Genomic DNA, 19367 nt, shown 5'->3' on the forward strand with positions numbered 1-19367 from the left:
CATTGATCGAGCTTCCTCTCCTCCAATACTGTACCTACCTTAAAAGATAAAAAGCCAATACCCTAATGATTACAAGCTACACACATTGTTTTATAATAGTCGTACATTGATGACCTATATTAACTTATATATTATCAACCTTTATAATCATCTAATCATACTATTATTTAAAAAAATGCTACTTCCAACAGTTGGTACATAGAATTTGTAGCACACCCCACACCTGACACATTAGTAGTTCGTAGTAGCGTTTTCATGGGAATTAAACAAAGGCTTGAAATCCTTATCAGCAGCAGTGTATCACACAATATTTTAAAACAAATATATTAACAGTCATTGGGAACAAGGAATGGGGAAGATGATTCTGTCGAAGAAGCGACATCTAGGAACCACGTTGTTCCCTTTCAAACTAATAAAACTAAAAGTGGTTCTTTCTAGTGTCATACTTTAAAAAAATAAAACAACGTATTTTCTGGGAAAAGAAAAGGATATAATTAGTGATGAGTCTCTTCTCTTGCAATACTCAAACCACCCCAATATACATACATTTTAATCCCTATTATTTATAAGCGATGAGCATCCCTAAAAAAAGAGAAAAAAGAATATGGGACAGCTGCAATAAAGGAAAGAAAGAAACCATCTGCCCCTTTATGGAATCAGCTGCAACAAAACCCCGCTTTTTTTTATTTGTAATATACATTTGAAAAATCGGCAACAAAATTTCTCAAGATAATAATATTATTAATAATAGAAGAAGCACCTCTATTAAATGCGTACTCGTACTGTTCCTTGTAAATAAATCCTTGTTGTGATATCTCCGTGAAAAAATAAATAGGAAAATGAGACACAAACTTTATCGCAAAGGAAAAAATGTGGTTTTGATGAAGTGGAGATAGGAATCAACATGGCGAGCGCGCGCTCAAAAAATATATATAGGGAAAAAAATCCTTCGTGTTTATTTCTCCCTCTCTTTTTTCTCTCTCCCTCTCTTTTTCAATTTTTTTTTCACGTTGATAATTGTTGTCCGTTAGTAGTAGCAACAGTTAAAGGACAGACATCCACGGAGTTTAGCTGAGGAGGTCTCTTCTGTTTCCTAAGAATTCATATCATTTGTTATTGGAGCCTTTTTTTGGACCTTTTCAATCCATCCGAACTCAATCAACCAATCAAGTAAGTCCTTTCTTTTTCTGCATTTATTTATTTAACAAACTTTGTACAAGTTAATGCTTATTTTGTACAAATTTAAGAATAACAATTTATATTTCGAATTATTTTATTTATTACTGACAGTGATATTATTTAGTAAGAGTTGTTTTGAATGATGAAAACCCTGATAATTATTATCATTGGAGGAACCCTTTGTCTTGTCTTCCTGTACCGGCACTGGGTTTTGTTTGTTTCCCTTCACCGCGAAGATTCGTCAAATAACAATTCTCTTGTTTTTTAGTATTCATTTGCTTCTTAATGGATTTTGTACGATGTGCCACAGTGGATTTGAGCCCAACGATGTGCTAAGTACTGTTTGTACCAATAAATAGCTTTCTATGTCTTGTTTGTCAACATATTTTGGGGTGATAAGGACTCCAAAGCATTTATTAACAATACGTTTGAAACCCAAAAGCTTTTCCTTGTAAGATGAGTGACCTCTAATACTTTGTAAGAGTCATTTATCACTCGGTTGCTTTTTTTATTGCTTTACTTAAAAGAAGTTCTTCGATCATATATTTTATGTATGGAGTGGAATAATGAGATATGCATTTATCTATGGGGTGAAAGATGTATTTTTGTAGCCAATCAGCTCATCTATTTTAAATATAATCTGTTATTTATTTTTAAAAAATGGGTTGACGAGGAAGGGACATTTTTAAACATAAAAAAGTGTCGCCATCTATTGAGAGGATAAAATAAATTTATTTTTATATCCTCTTTTCCCTAGAGTTGTGTCGGTCCTAATTTAGGACCGTGGTTCAGTCCAGTCCCAGTTGATAGTCCTCAGATAAGGTAAAATCGGTCACTTGTGACGTCATTGAATGGTTCTTCCCTTTTTTTAATTACTCTCTTATATAATAGAATACATCAGCAAAAATTTTATATGTTCGTTTTATATTCCGTTATAAATGAAAAAATAAATATTTATTGCAAGATATGTGCATTGTTCTTAATATACAGGGTGTACGGAAATAAGGGTAATGGCAAATACTTTTTCTCTAGCTCGTCGAAGTTTCATGACATCAGGTTCATCTTCTGCGATTTCATTCTGAATAAAACTGTTACTCACGAAGTTTAATTGTCGTCATTTCAAAAATAAACTTACTGTTAACGTTTTTCTGGATTACCCTAATTTTTGTACCCCATGTTTTCTTTAACCTTTTTACTTTTAATTATATGTATGTTTGCCGGACTCTCAGAAGAGGGGGGAGGGATAGTCGGTGGTGAAGTTTCAACTTCTCCTTGAGGTGATTTGCTATAAATGTTCGTTCTTTCAAATTCTAGTCTTTAGGGCAGTTGAGTTCATGTTATTTTCGTTCTCCTCCCCACCATAAGATTTCCTGTTCCTATGTACCTATTATTGAAAACGTATTCAATCTTTTGAGCACTTGTTATTATCCTCCTCGTAAAATGAAAATAAAATAAATGAGGAAGAATGGTCCCCCTTATCACCAAGGAATTGTATTTGTCAATTCTCTACATGTGGGGATGATTATTTTGTACTTTCTAGAGGGATAATGAAACTCTATATACATCATTTGTTTTTCTATGAATGTCATCATCAATGGGCTCTAAATTGTTCACCAAACATTGGATTCGTCGCTATCATGACATGTATTTTTATTAAATATGTATGTAATTATTCCTCCTTATCGTCGTCATCATCAAACACGTCTGTGTATCCGAACAAACAAACTGAAAAAAGTTGGGACTTGAAAGAAAAAAAAAAAAAAAAGCTTTCCTTCCTTCATCTATTGTTTATTTTGTTTTATACTCATTGTAGTCAAACACAAATTTAGTCTCTCACTTTTTTTTTTTTTTTTGGTTAATTACAAGTTTCAAGTCACCATGGTTTTTTGTGTTATACATAGGTGGTAGAGGGCGTAAAGTTGGACCTACCACAGAGAGAGATGATACTATATATACTCTATAGGTACAGAATGCCTAAAGGGGGTGTCCTATTTTTTCGTGTAAATATTAAATGTAGAAATAATTTATATAGAGGGATAGACGTTGGTAACTAATAGCGTCTTTATATACTCTGTTCCTACATTATTTTTTACCCCATTTCAAACCGTTTGAAATTGACTTTTGATACACTCGAGTTAGGGAAATCTTGGATTAGCCACGGTAATTATAATGATGATAATTTATTATAATATTTTATCATTAATATATTATTGTTTCTAAATCTTCAATAAATCTCTTATAAATAAGAAGAAGGATACAAATTCATTCACTCTTGAAATAAATCTTGTAACATGACTAAAAATCTATGAACAAGACCCCACGTCTCGCCTCAACCTTACTTTCAGCTGCAAAAATGTATTCCATCATGAGAAACATTCCATTGGAATGTTTTTTTTTAATTCATGACATTTGATATGAGGACTCAAATTATAAATTTAATATCATATCTCTATATATTATGTATAGTGTTGTGCCTGTCCTTACTTAGAACTGGAGTCCCGTCCAGTTTAGTGCTAAAACATTTTAAGTTCCCTCCTTTATTACGTCACTCAACTTTATTTCTTCTTTTTTAATCATTTCTAGTACTGACTGTCTTAAGGACCTGTCCTAAGACTGGACAGGACCAAATAAATAAGCACTGACACAGCACTAATTTAACATGGGGATGTGAAAATTGTTCAAATCCTCGTGAGCATACATTTAAGAAAGTATGTATGTCGGTAATTAATTATTTCTCCCCATTTTGAAAATTTGCAAACTTTTATGATACAGACTTAGAAACTATTTTTATAAGAGCAAAGGAGAATGCAGGAGCGAGACATATAGTAATTCTGAATTAAGACCATTGTTATTATCAACTACTTGTTATATGATTTTTGAGGGAGAAAATAAATGACTACTCTAAAGTGGCGAATTTTCTACATAAAAAGTAGCACCAAAGATTGGGAAGAATTCTTCTTTTAGAGGGGGATGTTAACACATCCATGACTTATTATAATGAATAAAACGAAGAAAGAGCACAAGCATAAACCTCTTTTGTTTTTTAATCGCTATACTTATTTTTTTCTTTACACAGATCCCTTCTTTATACATCACATATTAAACTGTATTTTAAATAATGTAAATACGTCTTATTTTCAGAGTATGAATAGAAATGAGTAGCCTGCTCTCAACGCAACAACCCCTAGCACCACCAAACCTCTCACGATTGGATCAACGTCCCAAATCCCCATCAATCATGTCCGTTGTCGCAGATGTAGGCCCACATCTCCCTGCTACACCCGTTTCCACCCCTCCACCACGACGTAGTACTACAGTCTCTGCAAGACACCCCCCTCGCTCAACAAATGCTCTTTTTGCTGCTTTTCGAGGATCGTCTCACTATGAGGAAATTAACAGGATAGGCAAAGGTACGTACATACATTCGAACGTCGTCAATTACCCCCAAAACGGTGTCATTCCCTTACATATAATATACACTTATATTTCATAAATTTTATGAGGCTATCATAAAATAATTACGTGGAAAATTCCTCGAAGCTATAAATGAATTCCTAAACGCGCTGCTCCTTCTAAGAGGGAACCATCATTCTCTGGATAGAGTACATAGTCATACACATATTAAGTAGAGAGGAAATTGCTCCACTTTGTGTTTTGTTATACTTATTATTTTCATTAAATTATGAAGAGTCAAAATGGTAGAAGGAAGCTGCTGCTGCTGAAGAGGGGGGACTAGGACCGAGTACCTCAGTTGAAGTTCAAAATAAATAGGTTTTTATTTTCCTTCTTTCTTTTTATATCTATTGAACCAAAGCCTTGGGTTAAATATAAATTATACTGTTAAAAAAGATAAATCCGTTAATATATGTTCTTAAATATGACATTTCCCCCTCTTCTCAAGTTCATCCCTTACCCCTCCTCCAAATGGAAACCATCTGTAAGGAACTTATACATATGTACTACACCTAATTGTTGCTCCCTATATTGGAATGAAATGGCGGGGATGGTGACGACTGATATCACATCAAGAAGGAGACATGAGGTACCATGGTTTGACTCTTGTCATCTTCATGATAGCATACTTTTTGTGTGTAGATATATAATCGAACTGACAAGAATCAGACATGCGTTTCTCTTCATCTCAAAACTCTTCGTTTCTACATACTTGGATACTACTTTTTTTTAACCTAACCTACTATCATAATGTGGGTACTATCTATGTACAATGTAGAAGTAACATATTTGTTATTTTTTTAAATTTATGATAATTTCTTTCATACAGGGTGTGGGAGCAAATTTGGTGGTTGATTTATTCGCATTTTAATGCATTTTTTGAGTTACATGTGGCATGATTTTTTTAATCATGTGATTCTGTCTTAAATACGCTTTGTTTTGATGATGCAGTTTTTGTTTTGAATCGCCACCCAATGAGTGAACAGGAGTAGTGTTGGGCTTGTCCTAGAATTGATTGCCTAATCTGTCTCCCCCCTACCCCTATTATACTTTTTTTTATCAGTCCGATTTTTTTTACTGTTTATCAGTCAGCCCTTCAGTTCTAGCTATTTCTTGAAAGAGGTTGTGCTGAATATCTGAAAGTACATAGTTAGTAACAACGTCATTTCAGCTGTTGTAGTTATTATAAAAGATCGATAAAGACAAGTCATATGACTGACAAATTTTATTTGGAGCGGACTAAAAAGACTAGTCGTTTTAGTTTTTTTTAGAGCGATCCATCACTAAACAGGAAGAATAAGGCGTCATGTATTTGACTTGGTTCAATCACATATAGACCAAAAATACATTGCTGACATAGTTGGGGTCAATGGGAGGACCGGCCATAATGGTGACCGGTATTTTCGCTATTTTACCTCGGGACATTTTGCAATAATACCATTTCGCTTCAAAAATAGTTCGCTCTAATAGATAAATTAAGGATGTTTATAGGCGTTATTGTTTATTTTTGGTTAGAGATGATGTTCCCTTAGAATTTTAAAATCAAAATATATAATGTTTATTACTTAAAACGCATTAAATGGTTGTTTTCTGTTATAAATATGATATAGTTATGCTCTTATATAAAACTATGTTTTTTCGTCAACCTTTGAGTATTATTTTCTAACATGAATAATCCATCATGATAATGATAATTAATCATGGAGAAGTGAATAGCAATTATTACTTTCGAATCATTGTCGTGTTGTTTATCTTTATTTTTATTACTATATTAATTTTATTACCTATTTTGTCTCTGGTTCGAACTCATTCGATATCGATAGTATGTATCTATTTAAATTTTGGGTCATAATTACCTCATTATTTAAATAAAAAACAACCATTAAAAACTTTTTATAGTAATAAATATGAAATATTTTGGTTAGAGTTTTAACACACTAACCAATCACGACATAAATCTCATTTATTTATATGTTGATACGAAATATCCTTCAGGGGAAATGGTTTGAGATGAAAGTACCTAGCCCGTCAGCAATATTCGGCATACCGAAAATCTTGGCAAATGGACGTCCAGAGCTCACGCAGAAGTGGAGTTCAGGGTCCATGGGCCATCCCCCAATTTTAACTACCTTAATTTTTTTGGTGCATTGTGGGCATCACAAATCCAACTCCACATAGAAATGTGTATTACCTGAAGTCTCAAATGTCTGTACCAACTACTGTGATGATAAGCTTCTTAAATATGAACCTGCTTTAGGCACCGTATTGAGACTGTCATTGCTTCTAATGAGGCCATATCGAATAACATGCAGCCTCATTAATTTACAAAAAAAAAAATATATATATATATTTTTTTTAAATCTGTTACTCTAAAATTATGAGTTTTTGCTTACCGGAAAAATTTGCCTCCACACTCTGTATGTACTTATGTATGTGAACCTGGTTCTATCAATTCTATTTTATTGTATTAATAATTCCTTAGGCCCGATTAGGAGTTTACTCTCTCAAAAAAATATAACCTATAATATAATTTATATCTCTTCACTTAAAGGCGCCTCTGAAAGAAACACAAAAATAATAAAAAGAGATCTTTATCAGATCTCACTGAGCTCGTTTTTTTGTTTTTTTTTTTGTACATACATATATCGACTACTACCGCACCACTAACTTCTATTAATGCTTTGTTAATCATTATCTACTATTATTTTTTTACCGAATATTTCTCTCTCTTCATTTCAAGAAAACAACTTCTTTTTTTTTTCATAAGAATTTTTTATAATAGTTTATACATATATGATTGTGATTCTCTCAATCTTATTGGATGAGAAGGATGTACTTTATTATCTTATTTTCCTCATGTCACGATGGTTCATCTGCTGCAACTAGAAGATACCACTACTCCAAGTTATAAAGAATCGAACTCATAATTGGTCAATGTTGTTGAATGTGTTATTGTGTTAAGGAATTTCTGATAAACATTTATATTAAGTTTGGGTTGTTGTTTTTTTTCCATTCTTTTTTTTAATGATGAATTGAATCGATATAGAATCAAATATGATTTATTTTATATTATGTGTTTATTGAACTTTTTAGGAGCGTATGGTACCGTGTATTTGGCTCGTGATACTCAGAAAGAACGCTTTGTTGCTTTAAAGAAAATGAAGTTTTGCCTCACTGAAGATGGGGTTCCCATGGCAATCCTTCGTGAAATCTCTCTTCTCAAACAGTTGGAGAGATTTGATCATCCAAACATTGTCAGGTGATTATACGTACATTCATTTATCTATCTTTTTACTAAATGATGGAAGCAAAAAATACGTTTTTTTTCTTTTAAAAGATTAGTGTAGATAAGATATCCTCTGCCACATATCATTCCTTTTGTTTCATGCGCTTTTTATTTTATTTCTTGCAGACTCCTGGATATTACTCATGGACAAAGATATGAAAGAGAAATGTCCTTACATTTAATTTTTGAGCACGTTCATCAAGATTTAGCCACTTATCTTGAAAAATGTCCAAGTCCCGGATTACCCCCTGCTAAAATAAAGGTAATTGATTTAATTTTAGATACCACTCAAAGTATTTCCTTAATTCATTTCTCAATTTACCTATTTATTTATTATCTCATTCCAATATTTGATTGTCTGTTTTTATTTTCAGAATCTCATTTGGCAAATTTTTAACGGTGTTGATTTCCTTCATTCTCATCGTATCGTTCATAGAGATCTCAAGCCTCAAAACCTTCTTATTACAAAATCAGGTCAAGTCAAATTAACTGACTTTGGTCTCGCCCGTATCTACGACTTTTACTCCCTCCTTACCTCCGTTGTAGTAACCTTGTGGTATAGGAGTCCCGAAGTCCTAATGGGACTCTCTTATGCCACTCCTGTTGACGTATGGGCCTGTGGGTGTATCTTTGCTGAGCTGTTTATCCTCAAAAAGGCTATTTTTCCTGGAGAGTATGAACTGGATCAATTAAACCGGATATTTGATGTGATAGGAACTCCAAAAGAAGAAGAATGGCCTGAGAATGCAGCTGTGACTCGATCCAATTTTCGAGCTCGTTCTGTTCGGGATTTGAGTCAGATTGTACCTGAGATTGACGAAGAAGGAGCGGATCTTTTAAAGGTAATCCTTCATATATTGTATAAGCACATAATAATCATGATGGTTATGGCACACATAGGGAAGGAAGGAGTAGATAGAGGAGTAACTAACAATCATCGTTCTAAATTAACAAAATATACGCATTGTAAAGGGGGGGGGGAAATGCCTGGAGTTATAAATTAATTCAAAACACAAAAATTTTCATTTTTTTATTTTCTGGAGATCTCCTTTTCTTTATTTAATATCATTTTTATTATTGACGATTCTGTTAGTACTAGTAGTACATAGTATGTACTAATAAATTTGAGGTCTGGTTGCGTTGAGAGCCGATGCCTATGTATTTAGAACGCCACGAGCCAAGAAATTGTCCGAAAATTATCTTAATTATACGAACTTTCTTGCGTACGTCCGTCTATGTATGTATAACGATGTACATGATTTAGTTATGATAACGATATAAAAATATAATTATGTCTATTTTCCGCCTTAATGGCTTTATTTATTAAATAAAACAAAAATTAGAGAGATATTAAAGAAAGAAAGAAGTTAGTTTATACTGAAGGAATGTAGTAATTTAATGTATGATTTATATACTTTATCATCATGAGAAGAGAGGGATGAGTGTACACTCTACATCATATATTTGTATATACATTTATTTAATACTTAGATGTCCAATTAAAGTGTATCCAATTGCTGCTAGATGTACACACGTAAAAGTTTATGGACAAAAGGAGCGGAGCAGGTGCTGCTGCTGATAATAGTTCTTCACCTCTGAGCAGCTCCTTGATAAACCTTCCATTATAATAATCCTATATTTGATTAAAACAACAACCATCATCTTGTTGTTGTATTTTGCACCTGGATCTCTTTTAACAACTTTTTCATTCTTCTTTTTCAGAAAACACTTCGATTTAATCCACATCAAAGGATAACTGTCTCTGATGCATTGGTCCACCCCTACTTTAATGATGTGGACAAGGATTGTTGATTACTTATTAGACTCTGATTATTATTGGTTATATCAAGACTTCATTATTGATAGATATTAATTATTATTATTAATAATAATATTGTTATGGGAATTCTACTCCTCGCAACGAGCCCCGGGATCCAACTATGTGACGCACTTATTATTACAGACTGTTTATATTACTTTGTTACTATATTATAATAATTATTTGTTCTGTGCGTTTACATATCCTACTCGGCCAGAGCATCAATAGCCTACGAGGTAGGTTATTGATGCCGATCCAAGCCCCATTATACTCCACGAGCTTACCTACTTCCTTACTTTTCCTCTTTTATCCCTTTTACATATCATCATTATATAATTATTCTTTCACCATTTGTATTCATATATTAAAATATATATTCCATTTTTCTGTTACTCTCTGCTCTGAGTAGTATTATTTTTATATCGAAATAATAAATATTTAATACATAGAAAAGGCTTTTATTTTGTTTTTTCCTTTCCTTAGGGGTAGGTCCCATTTGCATTTCTCTCTCTTTCTTTGACGACCAGGCCACCCATTGTACATAGTAAAGGTTCCCCTACCGTTTGGGGTAAATTTTTAATTATATGTACAAAAAAATATACTTTGTTTTTGAGGATTTCACTTCAAATATGCTGGGCAAGTGTTGACTATTATAATCAAAGAACCCACGTGGTGCATATTACGTAATAATGTTATTCATCCATGATGATATTATTGTAAACAATTATGTATATTATATAGGGCATAATATTATAATTATAGTCATAACAAAATATCAAAGGAATAATAAGATATGCTTGTATAAGTTCATTAAATCCGAGTGAGTTCTCGAGGGAATTTCGACCCTTATAAATAATAAAATAATAATTATTATTATCAAAATTAAAAATTACCCAGGGAATCTGATCCCTGTTTATTGTATATTACATATATATTACTTCCAATGCAAAAAATAACTTTTAAATAATGGAATATGATTTTTTTTCTTGTTAAATTGGTGCAAAAACTATTAATTATTACTTAGTACTACATAAAACAAAAATATTATTATTATGGAAAATATATGTTATGTTGGATCGTAAATTTCCAATTGGAAAGTTGATCCAATGAGTTCATTATATGTAGTTATAAATATATTATAATACAAATCCTCACTCACCCCTTTAACGTATGTGTTACTTCGTTTTTACTTCTACCCATTTCTACGCACGTTAGACCAACTAAGTCTGTGACTTTGCATGAATTCGTTTACCTTTCTTTTGATAAATATACGACTTGGATCTGAGGTGAATTTTCCTTTAAGTAAAAAAACCCGGGAAATAATAAAAATACGTTTTAACAGTCAAGAAATACACATTGAACGTTTATTGCGTAATCTCATAGGATAAGATAAGTACAACATATTTATATACATATGTGTAGGTCTAAAGATTGTTGGGAAGACTACATGCTCTCTCCCCCCCCCTTCTCCCATCTTGAGAATCCTTTCTCGTAGTGTTATGTCAGTCTTTATTTATTAAGTCAAGTCGAGTCCAATCTGAGGACGGGTCTATCAGTCCTTGGGACGGTCAGTACTTAAACTGAATAAAAAAAGAAGAAATAACGTTAAATGAGGTAAAAAGAACCAAACTTTATAAGTTTTAGGACAGATGCACATAACTAAACTGGGCAGGACTGGAGTCTTCAGTCCTAAATAAGGACCAACACAACACTACCTCCGCGAGTCTATATCCAAAGTAAAGAAGGGTATGTGCAAAGAAAACGACAACAACCAAGTATAGCGATTAGAAAAGAAAAAACGGTTGATGCGTGTGCTCTTTTTTCTTTTTTGTTCATTATTTAGAAGTTCCGCACATATGTTGTCCTTATCCCTTCGCAGATTGAGATTTTGCTCCGTGCACCCTACGTTAGTTGGTTGAATTAGAATTAGATCTCCATTGCCGTTAACTATTGAAAAAAATATTGCAGAGGCCCGGTCTCCTTCCCTGGTATGTATAGCCTTGCTTTTGTTACGCTGTCAAAAATTCCCAAAAATTATTGGATAATAACTCCACAGTTGGGAATACGTTTGGTCCTTTACGCTTAGTGAGAAATTAAGTCTGGTGTGTTATAATGGCAAGAAACTAGGTAGATGATACAACTGATAAAAGAAAATGAAAAAACTGTGAAAAAACGTCATTAAAAATCCTTAAAATGGAGTAATTCAGTTTGAATAATTATTGTATCCTGACATTTTCACGGGGTGATGTATATCATAAACATATTTTGATCTAAGATCTAAAAATATAGTCGTATTAGTGAAATATTGGCGGCATGGATATATTATAGCATCGACCATTCATACAGTGTGTACTGTATATAGTGCTCCCTAATGTATATCATATACATATTTTCGTTCCAAGAAATAAGAATGTAGTCCTATTAATGAAATATTGCAGACGTGTGCATGTATCTGTTAAATTGTTCTCTTATGGATAGCATTCATAATTCATATTCATTTACAGATTATGTTAAGAACTGAATTAAATATAAACGCTGGTATGTAAAAATTAATTTTGTTGTTTTAGATAGTAAGGGCTCTAGAGACTAAAGTACATATCAGTCAACCCATCAAATTATGTTTTTTTCTAAACTCTTATTACTATTATTTCATTATTGTGAACAGATCACCTCATATGAGTTAATATCAGTAATATTGCATTGAGCAGTTACGTGTGAGTGTGCTCATTAAAAATGGAGAGTCACACTATGGATTTCTTTGGGAGTTATTTTCTATATCATTAAAGTAAAATTTGTCTTTGAGCCTATGTCTAACTACTCCGGGAATGCCGACTACTACCACCAGTGTTCGATAAATGAATCCAAATTTATAGAGATGTAAAGAATGAAGATACTATTATATAAACCTCGAGCAATTTATGCATAAAAAAATCAGGAAAAACTAAGTATAGATTCCTTATCAGCGAGTCAGGTACTCTTTATATATGAATAGATATGAGACTCTTTTTATCGTTTACTTGTTTAATCGGTTTCACAATAACAAGGGTGTTAGAATGGGTCCAAATATTGGTTCAAATCGGTGTAGAAAAAATCACTTAAGGCGAACTGAAAACAAAAAATCGGTATTGGACCGAGTCACAAAACGAATATTTCTAAAATGTAGTTAATTCGTGGATACCAATGCAAGTATTTGATAAATGACAAGTGAATATGCTTACTAGGTTAAAGAATTCTAGACACATGGAGTAGTCATGTCCTTAGCTTCTTTTTTTTCTTCCTCTCTCTCTTGAAGTCATGGAGTAAAAAGTGAGGTTGACGTTTTATTTTTCAACCAATCACTCCTTTTATTTTCTCCTCATGTAGGAATAAAATTTCAGGTCTCTAGAATTACATGACTAGGTATAGTTAATTCAATAAACCATTGGGAAAATCAAGGATCCTTTTTCTAATTATACATACGTACTTACGTCAATACCGTAACTACCGATGTGACATTAGGGGGCTTGGTCTGCCCTAAACGATGTAAAAGTGAACATTTTCGATATTGTTGTTCTGTAACTTTTTGGTTTTTTAATGTGTCCTCCCTAGACTTGTGACTACTAAAGGGTGTAACAATTACATAAATAATACATTTATTGTCTTTTCTTTAAAAAATCATTAATAAATATTAATTTGAAATTTTGACCCACTATATATTTATATAAGAAACCCGTCTTTATAAAACAATTCAAGAAATGGGATATCAAGATAGTCAACCCCCCTAAAAAATATAGTCACAGCCCTGAAATATTTTGTGAAAAGACAATGTAAATGTTACGTTTTTATGTAACAATTAGAAATGAGACATTTTTTAAACTTAAAAAGGTTCGTCAATAAAATATGAGTTAAAAAAACTCGCTGTCAAAAAGTAACACCACCCCTTCCAAAGAAAAAATCATGATACACAGAGGGACCCCCAATACTTATATTAGCATGACTAAATTACCGAAAACTTGATGGTTATGGAATCAAAAAAAGACTACTCAAACTTAATTTGTGATATATATAAAATTTAGCTACATATATTTATGAGGATTCAATATGTCCTCCTTCACAAGCAATAGCAGACTCGACACACCAGGGGACAGATTGGCAGCTCTTGACGATGAAAGATGTGTCCATGATGTACCACGTTGTCATGATGGGAACACGGAGCAAATCCAAATTTGGATGAGAGGTGCGGCAGACATTCTTGTCCAAGGTACCCTAAACTACAAAGCCCAGAGGTGGTAAGGCAGGGCAAGGCCAGAAGTCAGCCATATTGTTGTTGCAGAAGTTTTGGTTCTTCTTGGATGAATGGGGCTATAATGTACTTTTAGATATTGTAGGCAGTCCGGATGTAATGCCAACGGTCTTTGCTGCCTTCTCGTCACTGACATCGACCTGGAGGAGAATGCCTTTTTTGTTCCTCCTTCGACATTTTTACACTTAGAGGCATGGGATACAAACAAAGTTTGCTTATTTTTGTATCAACTCTTGTTTGATTGTGCAATGAGTTATCGTATTTAAAAATAACGGGGATAAAAGTGTAATTACCTAAATACTATTGCATGTTTTGATCCCCTCTCTATAGGTCCGATTATGGGACATAGATACAAATATGCCTAAATATAAATAATCGTTGAAAGTAATGTAAATATTGCCTTATTCAATCAAAGTATCAACTTTTCCACAATGAATCTTTACTTTCCCATTCATACTTCTTTTCTGCCTGTGTGTGTTTTGAATAGTAATCTATTTAATGAAAGACGTTTGATAAGGGTTTATTACTGTTTAATCAGTCCTCATACTATTATTGATATTAAAATGAAAATAGAAAAAAAGTAACTGATATCGTCTAAATATAGGTAACTAATTATAGCGTCTTGTGGTTTGTTTTTAAGCATTTTCACTAGGAGAGCAGAAGTGGGATAAATAAAAACTATATATACATACATATATGGACAGGGGGGAGGTTTAATTACAAAAACAAATCTCTTGATTAAATGATATTAAGTATGGGAGAGTCACTTGTTGATTGATTGATTCAACTACAAATATGGAAAGTTACAAATTTATAAATGAATTTAAAAAATCTTTTTTTATCAATCAATGAATTAATAGCTTTGATTACATTTGTGTTTTTTTATCTTAAAAAAAAGGTACAAAGTGTTTTAAGAAGGTATGACAATGATTGCATAAGTGGGGATGAACGTGTTAGATTGTTGCAAATATTTACACATATACAATAATCAATCAATGGCATTCTTTTGCAAAAATTAACATCAAAACTTTATGTCAATAGTAGATTTTGATGCCCTTATCTCCAAATACAACACTTGTGTTATGATTTAGTCTCAGGTTTTAATAAAATATTTTAGCACACTTCATTATTATACATAAATATCTGATTTAGAAGCTATTCATTAGGATCTAGTAGTATTTTTAAATGAATATCAGCCCCTTTTGCTCAACAATCATAGTTTTACTTAGTCATATTCAAATATATTGACATTATTTTTGGAAAGCCAAACTTGATTACATCCATCTCCTAACTCTCTTTTAGTAATAAGATCCCCAAGTAAAATTCTAAGAAGTCCATTAATAAAAAAAATTATGGATCATGGTTGATAGCTCTTTTTTTTAAATGAAATTACTTTTTTTATAGAGAAACTTTGAATTAATCAATAATATGTTCTTCAAAAGGATTATATACCACGTTCCAGATTCGGACCACGGTCCTCTAATTATTGACCTTTCATCTATTCTAAAGGAATTACACACTATTGTAACCTATATACAAACAGTGAAATGTATACTTATTAATTACATACACATGAGCAAATTTAAGTAGACTTAAGATTATTACACATTAAGGGTTTTATTGTATTACGTATAAAAGGCTGCAGATTACTCTTGTTGTTCTGAAATGGCCGAAAAATACACAAAATTAAGAAAATATACATAAATCTTGAAATAAAGAATACTGCCATCCAACAAATTCCCCTCAGAAAAATTGTTGTAATTAAAAAATTTCCATTACTGGAAAATTATACTTTACAGGATGTAACATCGAAATCTGGTGCTTCAGATTTCCGGATTTTTCCAGCATATATGATGTTGAAATTACGCAATATTTTTTTTCGTGAAATATACATCAACACATTTCATTGTTAGAGTCAGCAACAGAAGATATCAAGCCTAGCACATTTTCAGAAGCTGAGTGTGATGAATTCGGTGAGCAATATTTCAGATATTAGCAACACCGAGCCCTCAAAGAAGGCAATGATCGACAAAAGACCGTCCCTGTATCTGACAACATGACTTTGACCCTGTCACACTTCCAAAACAATTCAGAATTGGTTTCAGAAGCACTACTACGACTGAGAAAACAGGGATATTTAGCCTCCTAGATCCTTGGAAATTAATCTAATAAATTCTTTTATCTGAAGTTACCTTGAGACAAAGGTCAACAGAGGTCCTCAAACTACCAAAAAGTCCCTGATTTACTTTATTGTCCTAGAATGCAAGAATTCATATTGGGCTACATCTTCCAGGATTTGTACGCAGTTTAGGGCCCGAATCAAAGTCGTAATTTGGCCAACAGTGGCTAGATTAAGTGATATATATTATCAATGATTGTATCTATTGCTCAGTTGATTTTTTTTTTTTCTCTCAATACATCATCCTAAAAAATGACCTTTTTATGCTAATTAAAAGTAGATAGATTAAACGTTGTTATGCCCTGTCTATCTAGTGATTCATATACAGATATATCCCAACTGCCAAAAAACTGAAGAGAAAAGGTTGTGGACTTCGAAGCTACTAACACTGTAAAAAAGTATTGGGAAATTAGGAGGGGTCCTATGTAATCTGCCTCCAGGCCCCAAGTTTATACTGCACAATTAGTTCCCCTGGAGCGGTGACGATTCTATAGGTGGTTCATTGAAGTGGCAATGGTGGGTTTCAACCTGTCGTAAGGTTATCCTAGATAAATCCGATTTGCATCAGGTGCATTTGTGATGATGGGAAGGTTATTTTATCGTCTCCCATCTGTAGATGAGACAGATTGGTAGAGGAAACACTATAAGTGTACTAGAGTTCCAGGCAATTTTCTGTTGGTAATATTCGAGAGAACAATCCTCCGCGCATGGTACAATCCATAGGAGTCAATCTGTGAAATCATATTTCAACACATCATAGTAAAAGAAGCGACTCGTGACGTCACATGATGTAATTTATTATGGAGAAAAGTCTTAATTTAACACATTTTTATATTATATTAATATATCATATTACTTATATTATTATAACAAGTATTTTTAAATTTGTGATGGTCCCTAAGGGCTGAAAACTGAAGAGTATGTAGATATCAAACTCTCCTATGGAACTACACAGTACAGAGAAGGGAATATCTACTCAAAAGAAAAAAAAAATAAAAAAAAAACAGTCCTAATTAAACACAATTAAAAATTTTCTATTTTCCTCCATAATATATTTTTTCTGTATGTAGTAAGACTTACTTAGTAATTAAAAACAAAAATGTCGTTTTAAAAATAAAGGGAAAAAAACAAACTTTTCGCATTTTTATGTGTTTTTTTTGTCTTTTTTTAAATTTAGGAAAAAAAAAACATTTTTTTTGTATATTTTGCAACTTAAACACAAAGTAAAACATTTATTTCTCCATTTTGTCTATTTATAATAATTCTTTCAGTAATTTAAAATGACCACTGGAGGTGTAGTTATGTACATTGTACACATATTTATATATATTTAGAACTCCACTCCCAAGACCGGTGGCCAATGTTCCTTTACCCCCCTTCCTCTAGATTGAAATACTTTAACAGAGCAACCATTTGTACAAATTAAAATAGAATAAGATTATTCGTCAAATAATGAATTCATTTATATTCTGTATCTTCTTGGACTGCTTGCTGTATTAACAGTCTCTTTTATTTTCAACTGCCTCATTGAAATTCAGGGTTTTTAAAGAGGCTTACATTCTTTTTGTTCTCCTTTGTTGATGATTGTATGTGTAATTAGGGGATCTGTCAAGTAATCAAGAACAAAAACCTCTTCAAAAGTACCAAAAAAGGTGAAAGGAAACATCAGAAGTTGGATGGATTGATGGAGATCCAACAACAACTGTGTGATATCATCATAGGGGGAGTCTATCTTTCTCCCTCTCTCACTATGCTTCTTGAAGGTCAAAGATGTGAGGAAGAGGTCAGAAGGGAAGAGGGGGGGGGAGTAGAGGTGCTTCTTAGTTGTCTGTTCTCTTTGTATAAATAGCTCATGTTGTGATTATCATTTAATATAGGGTTTTCCGATTCCTAACCAAACTTTGTCAAACAAGTAGCATATTATTAGTGAAATATTTTCTATCCACTGGGTTTGTTTTCTAAATATCAATGAAACATTCCTCTTATCACAATAAGTTGTTTTACCCCCTCACAAACTCGACTTAAAAAGAAAAGGAAATATTTGCAAGATTTTTTTTTTTTTTTTTTTTGGTAGGGATGTGAATTTTGGCATATTAAGGTACCTATAGGCCAGTGAAAATGTATTTATACCCTTTTAAACACAGTAATACGTAGATTAATCTGCTTTAAATAAAAAAAGTCAACTGATAAAAACAGCTGAAGAGATACATTGTAGGAGTCGTGATTATAGAAATAAAAAAATGGAGTGATCATGTGATGAAGAGGTTGACACCGTCGTAGATGACCAAAAAAACATTCAAATTCTAGTTGTAATAAATAGATATACTTACAACATAGAGGGTGCTTCATATTTTCTATGTTCTAACAAAACTTTATTTTACATTTAATTATATTATTTTCTCTAGAACTCTTGAGTTTTTATATAATTATATTTTTCATTATATGGTCAACTAACTTTCGGTTTCCAAGAAATTATCTTGCTTTTGCTCAGCGTTAAGCAATCTACGTATTTTATCTCTATTCTCGTGATCGATCCAAATACCAAATATGCAATTGATAATGATATAAAGCACGTTCTTACTTTTATTGTATTACACAAACTTTCTTCCAAAAAGAAACAGTAAAAAAGGTAAAAATCAACAGGTAGTTAGCCAATTTAACAAGAACTAATTCTAACTCAACCAATCAACAATTCAAAACATTGATTGGAAGAAAAGAATCAGACAAATCGACAGCTGACAACAAAATACAGAGTATATGCTTATGTTAGGTAGGTAATGCCGTGATAAAATGCAAAGTGTCTTTAACTTATTTAACAAATATTTAGTATTAACTATATAATTTTTATTTTTGCGATCAAGGCACACAGTAAGGATGGGTTGAGGCTCAAATTAGGTACTTTCTTGATCATAATTCAAGTTATTAATATAACTACAGTTGTACACTGAATAAGCTATGTGGATATGCCGGCTTGTTTAAGACTGTCAGTGAATTTTATTTCTAAAAAGGTCTTGAAATGTGAAAAGAAAAAATACTTTAGTATTAAATCCGGATTAAATGGAACTATTATTTATTATGTATTATAAAACATAAATGTAATTAGTTCAATCGATTTAACAACCGCAACGTCGGTTACATTAATGCAGTATGATTACTACAATGGAGTAAT

General features: G+C 32.3%; 1 protein-coding gene across 1 annotated transcript; it reads left to right on the forward strand.

The window, feature by feature from the left end:
• The first annotated feature begins 331 nt into the window (after positions 1-331).
• LOC121131812 (Cyclin-dependent kinase 4) lies at positions 332-10190 on the forward strand. Its single transcript, XM_040727202.2, has 6 exons — positions 332-1170; positions 4321-4589; positions 7726-7891; positions 8045-8180; positions 8293-8760; positions 9641-10190. The coding sequence occupies exons 2-6, from the start codon at positions 4334-4336 to the stop codon at positions 9728-9730; spliced, it is 1116 nt and encodes a 371-aa protein (XP_040583136.1). The 5' UTR covers positions 332-1170; positions 4321-4333; the 3' UTR covers positions 9731-10190.
• Positions 10191-19367: the final 9177 nt, after the last annotated feature.

The sequence above is a fragment of the Lepeophtheirus salmonis genome, chromosome 1 (genome assembly GCF_016086655.4).
Source record: "Lepeophtheirus salmonis chromosome 1, UVic_Lsal_1.4, whole genome shotgun sequence".
In the NCBI taxonomy this organism is placed as follows: Eukaryota; Metazoa; Arthropoda; class Copepoda; order Siphonostomatoida; family Caligidae; genus Lepeophtheirus; species Lepeophtheirus salmonis.

Bases quoted from the DNA above. Each gene is read 5' to 3' on its own strand.
- LOC121131812 (XM_040727202.2), top strand. From the start codon at position 4,334: ATGAGTAGCCTGCTCTCAACGCAACAACCCCTAGCACCACCAAACCTC. The intron at 4,590-7,725 runs GTACGTACATAC...TGAACTTTTTAG, and splicing joins AATTAACAGGATAGGCAAAG to GAGCGTATGGTACCGTGTAT. The intron at 8,181-8,292 runs GTAATTGATTTA...TTTTATTTTCAG, and splicing joins TACCCCCTGCTAAAATAAAG to AATCTCATTTGGCAAATTTT.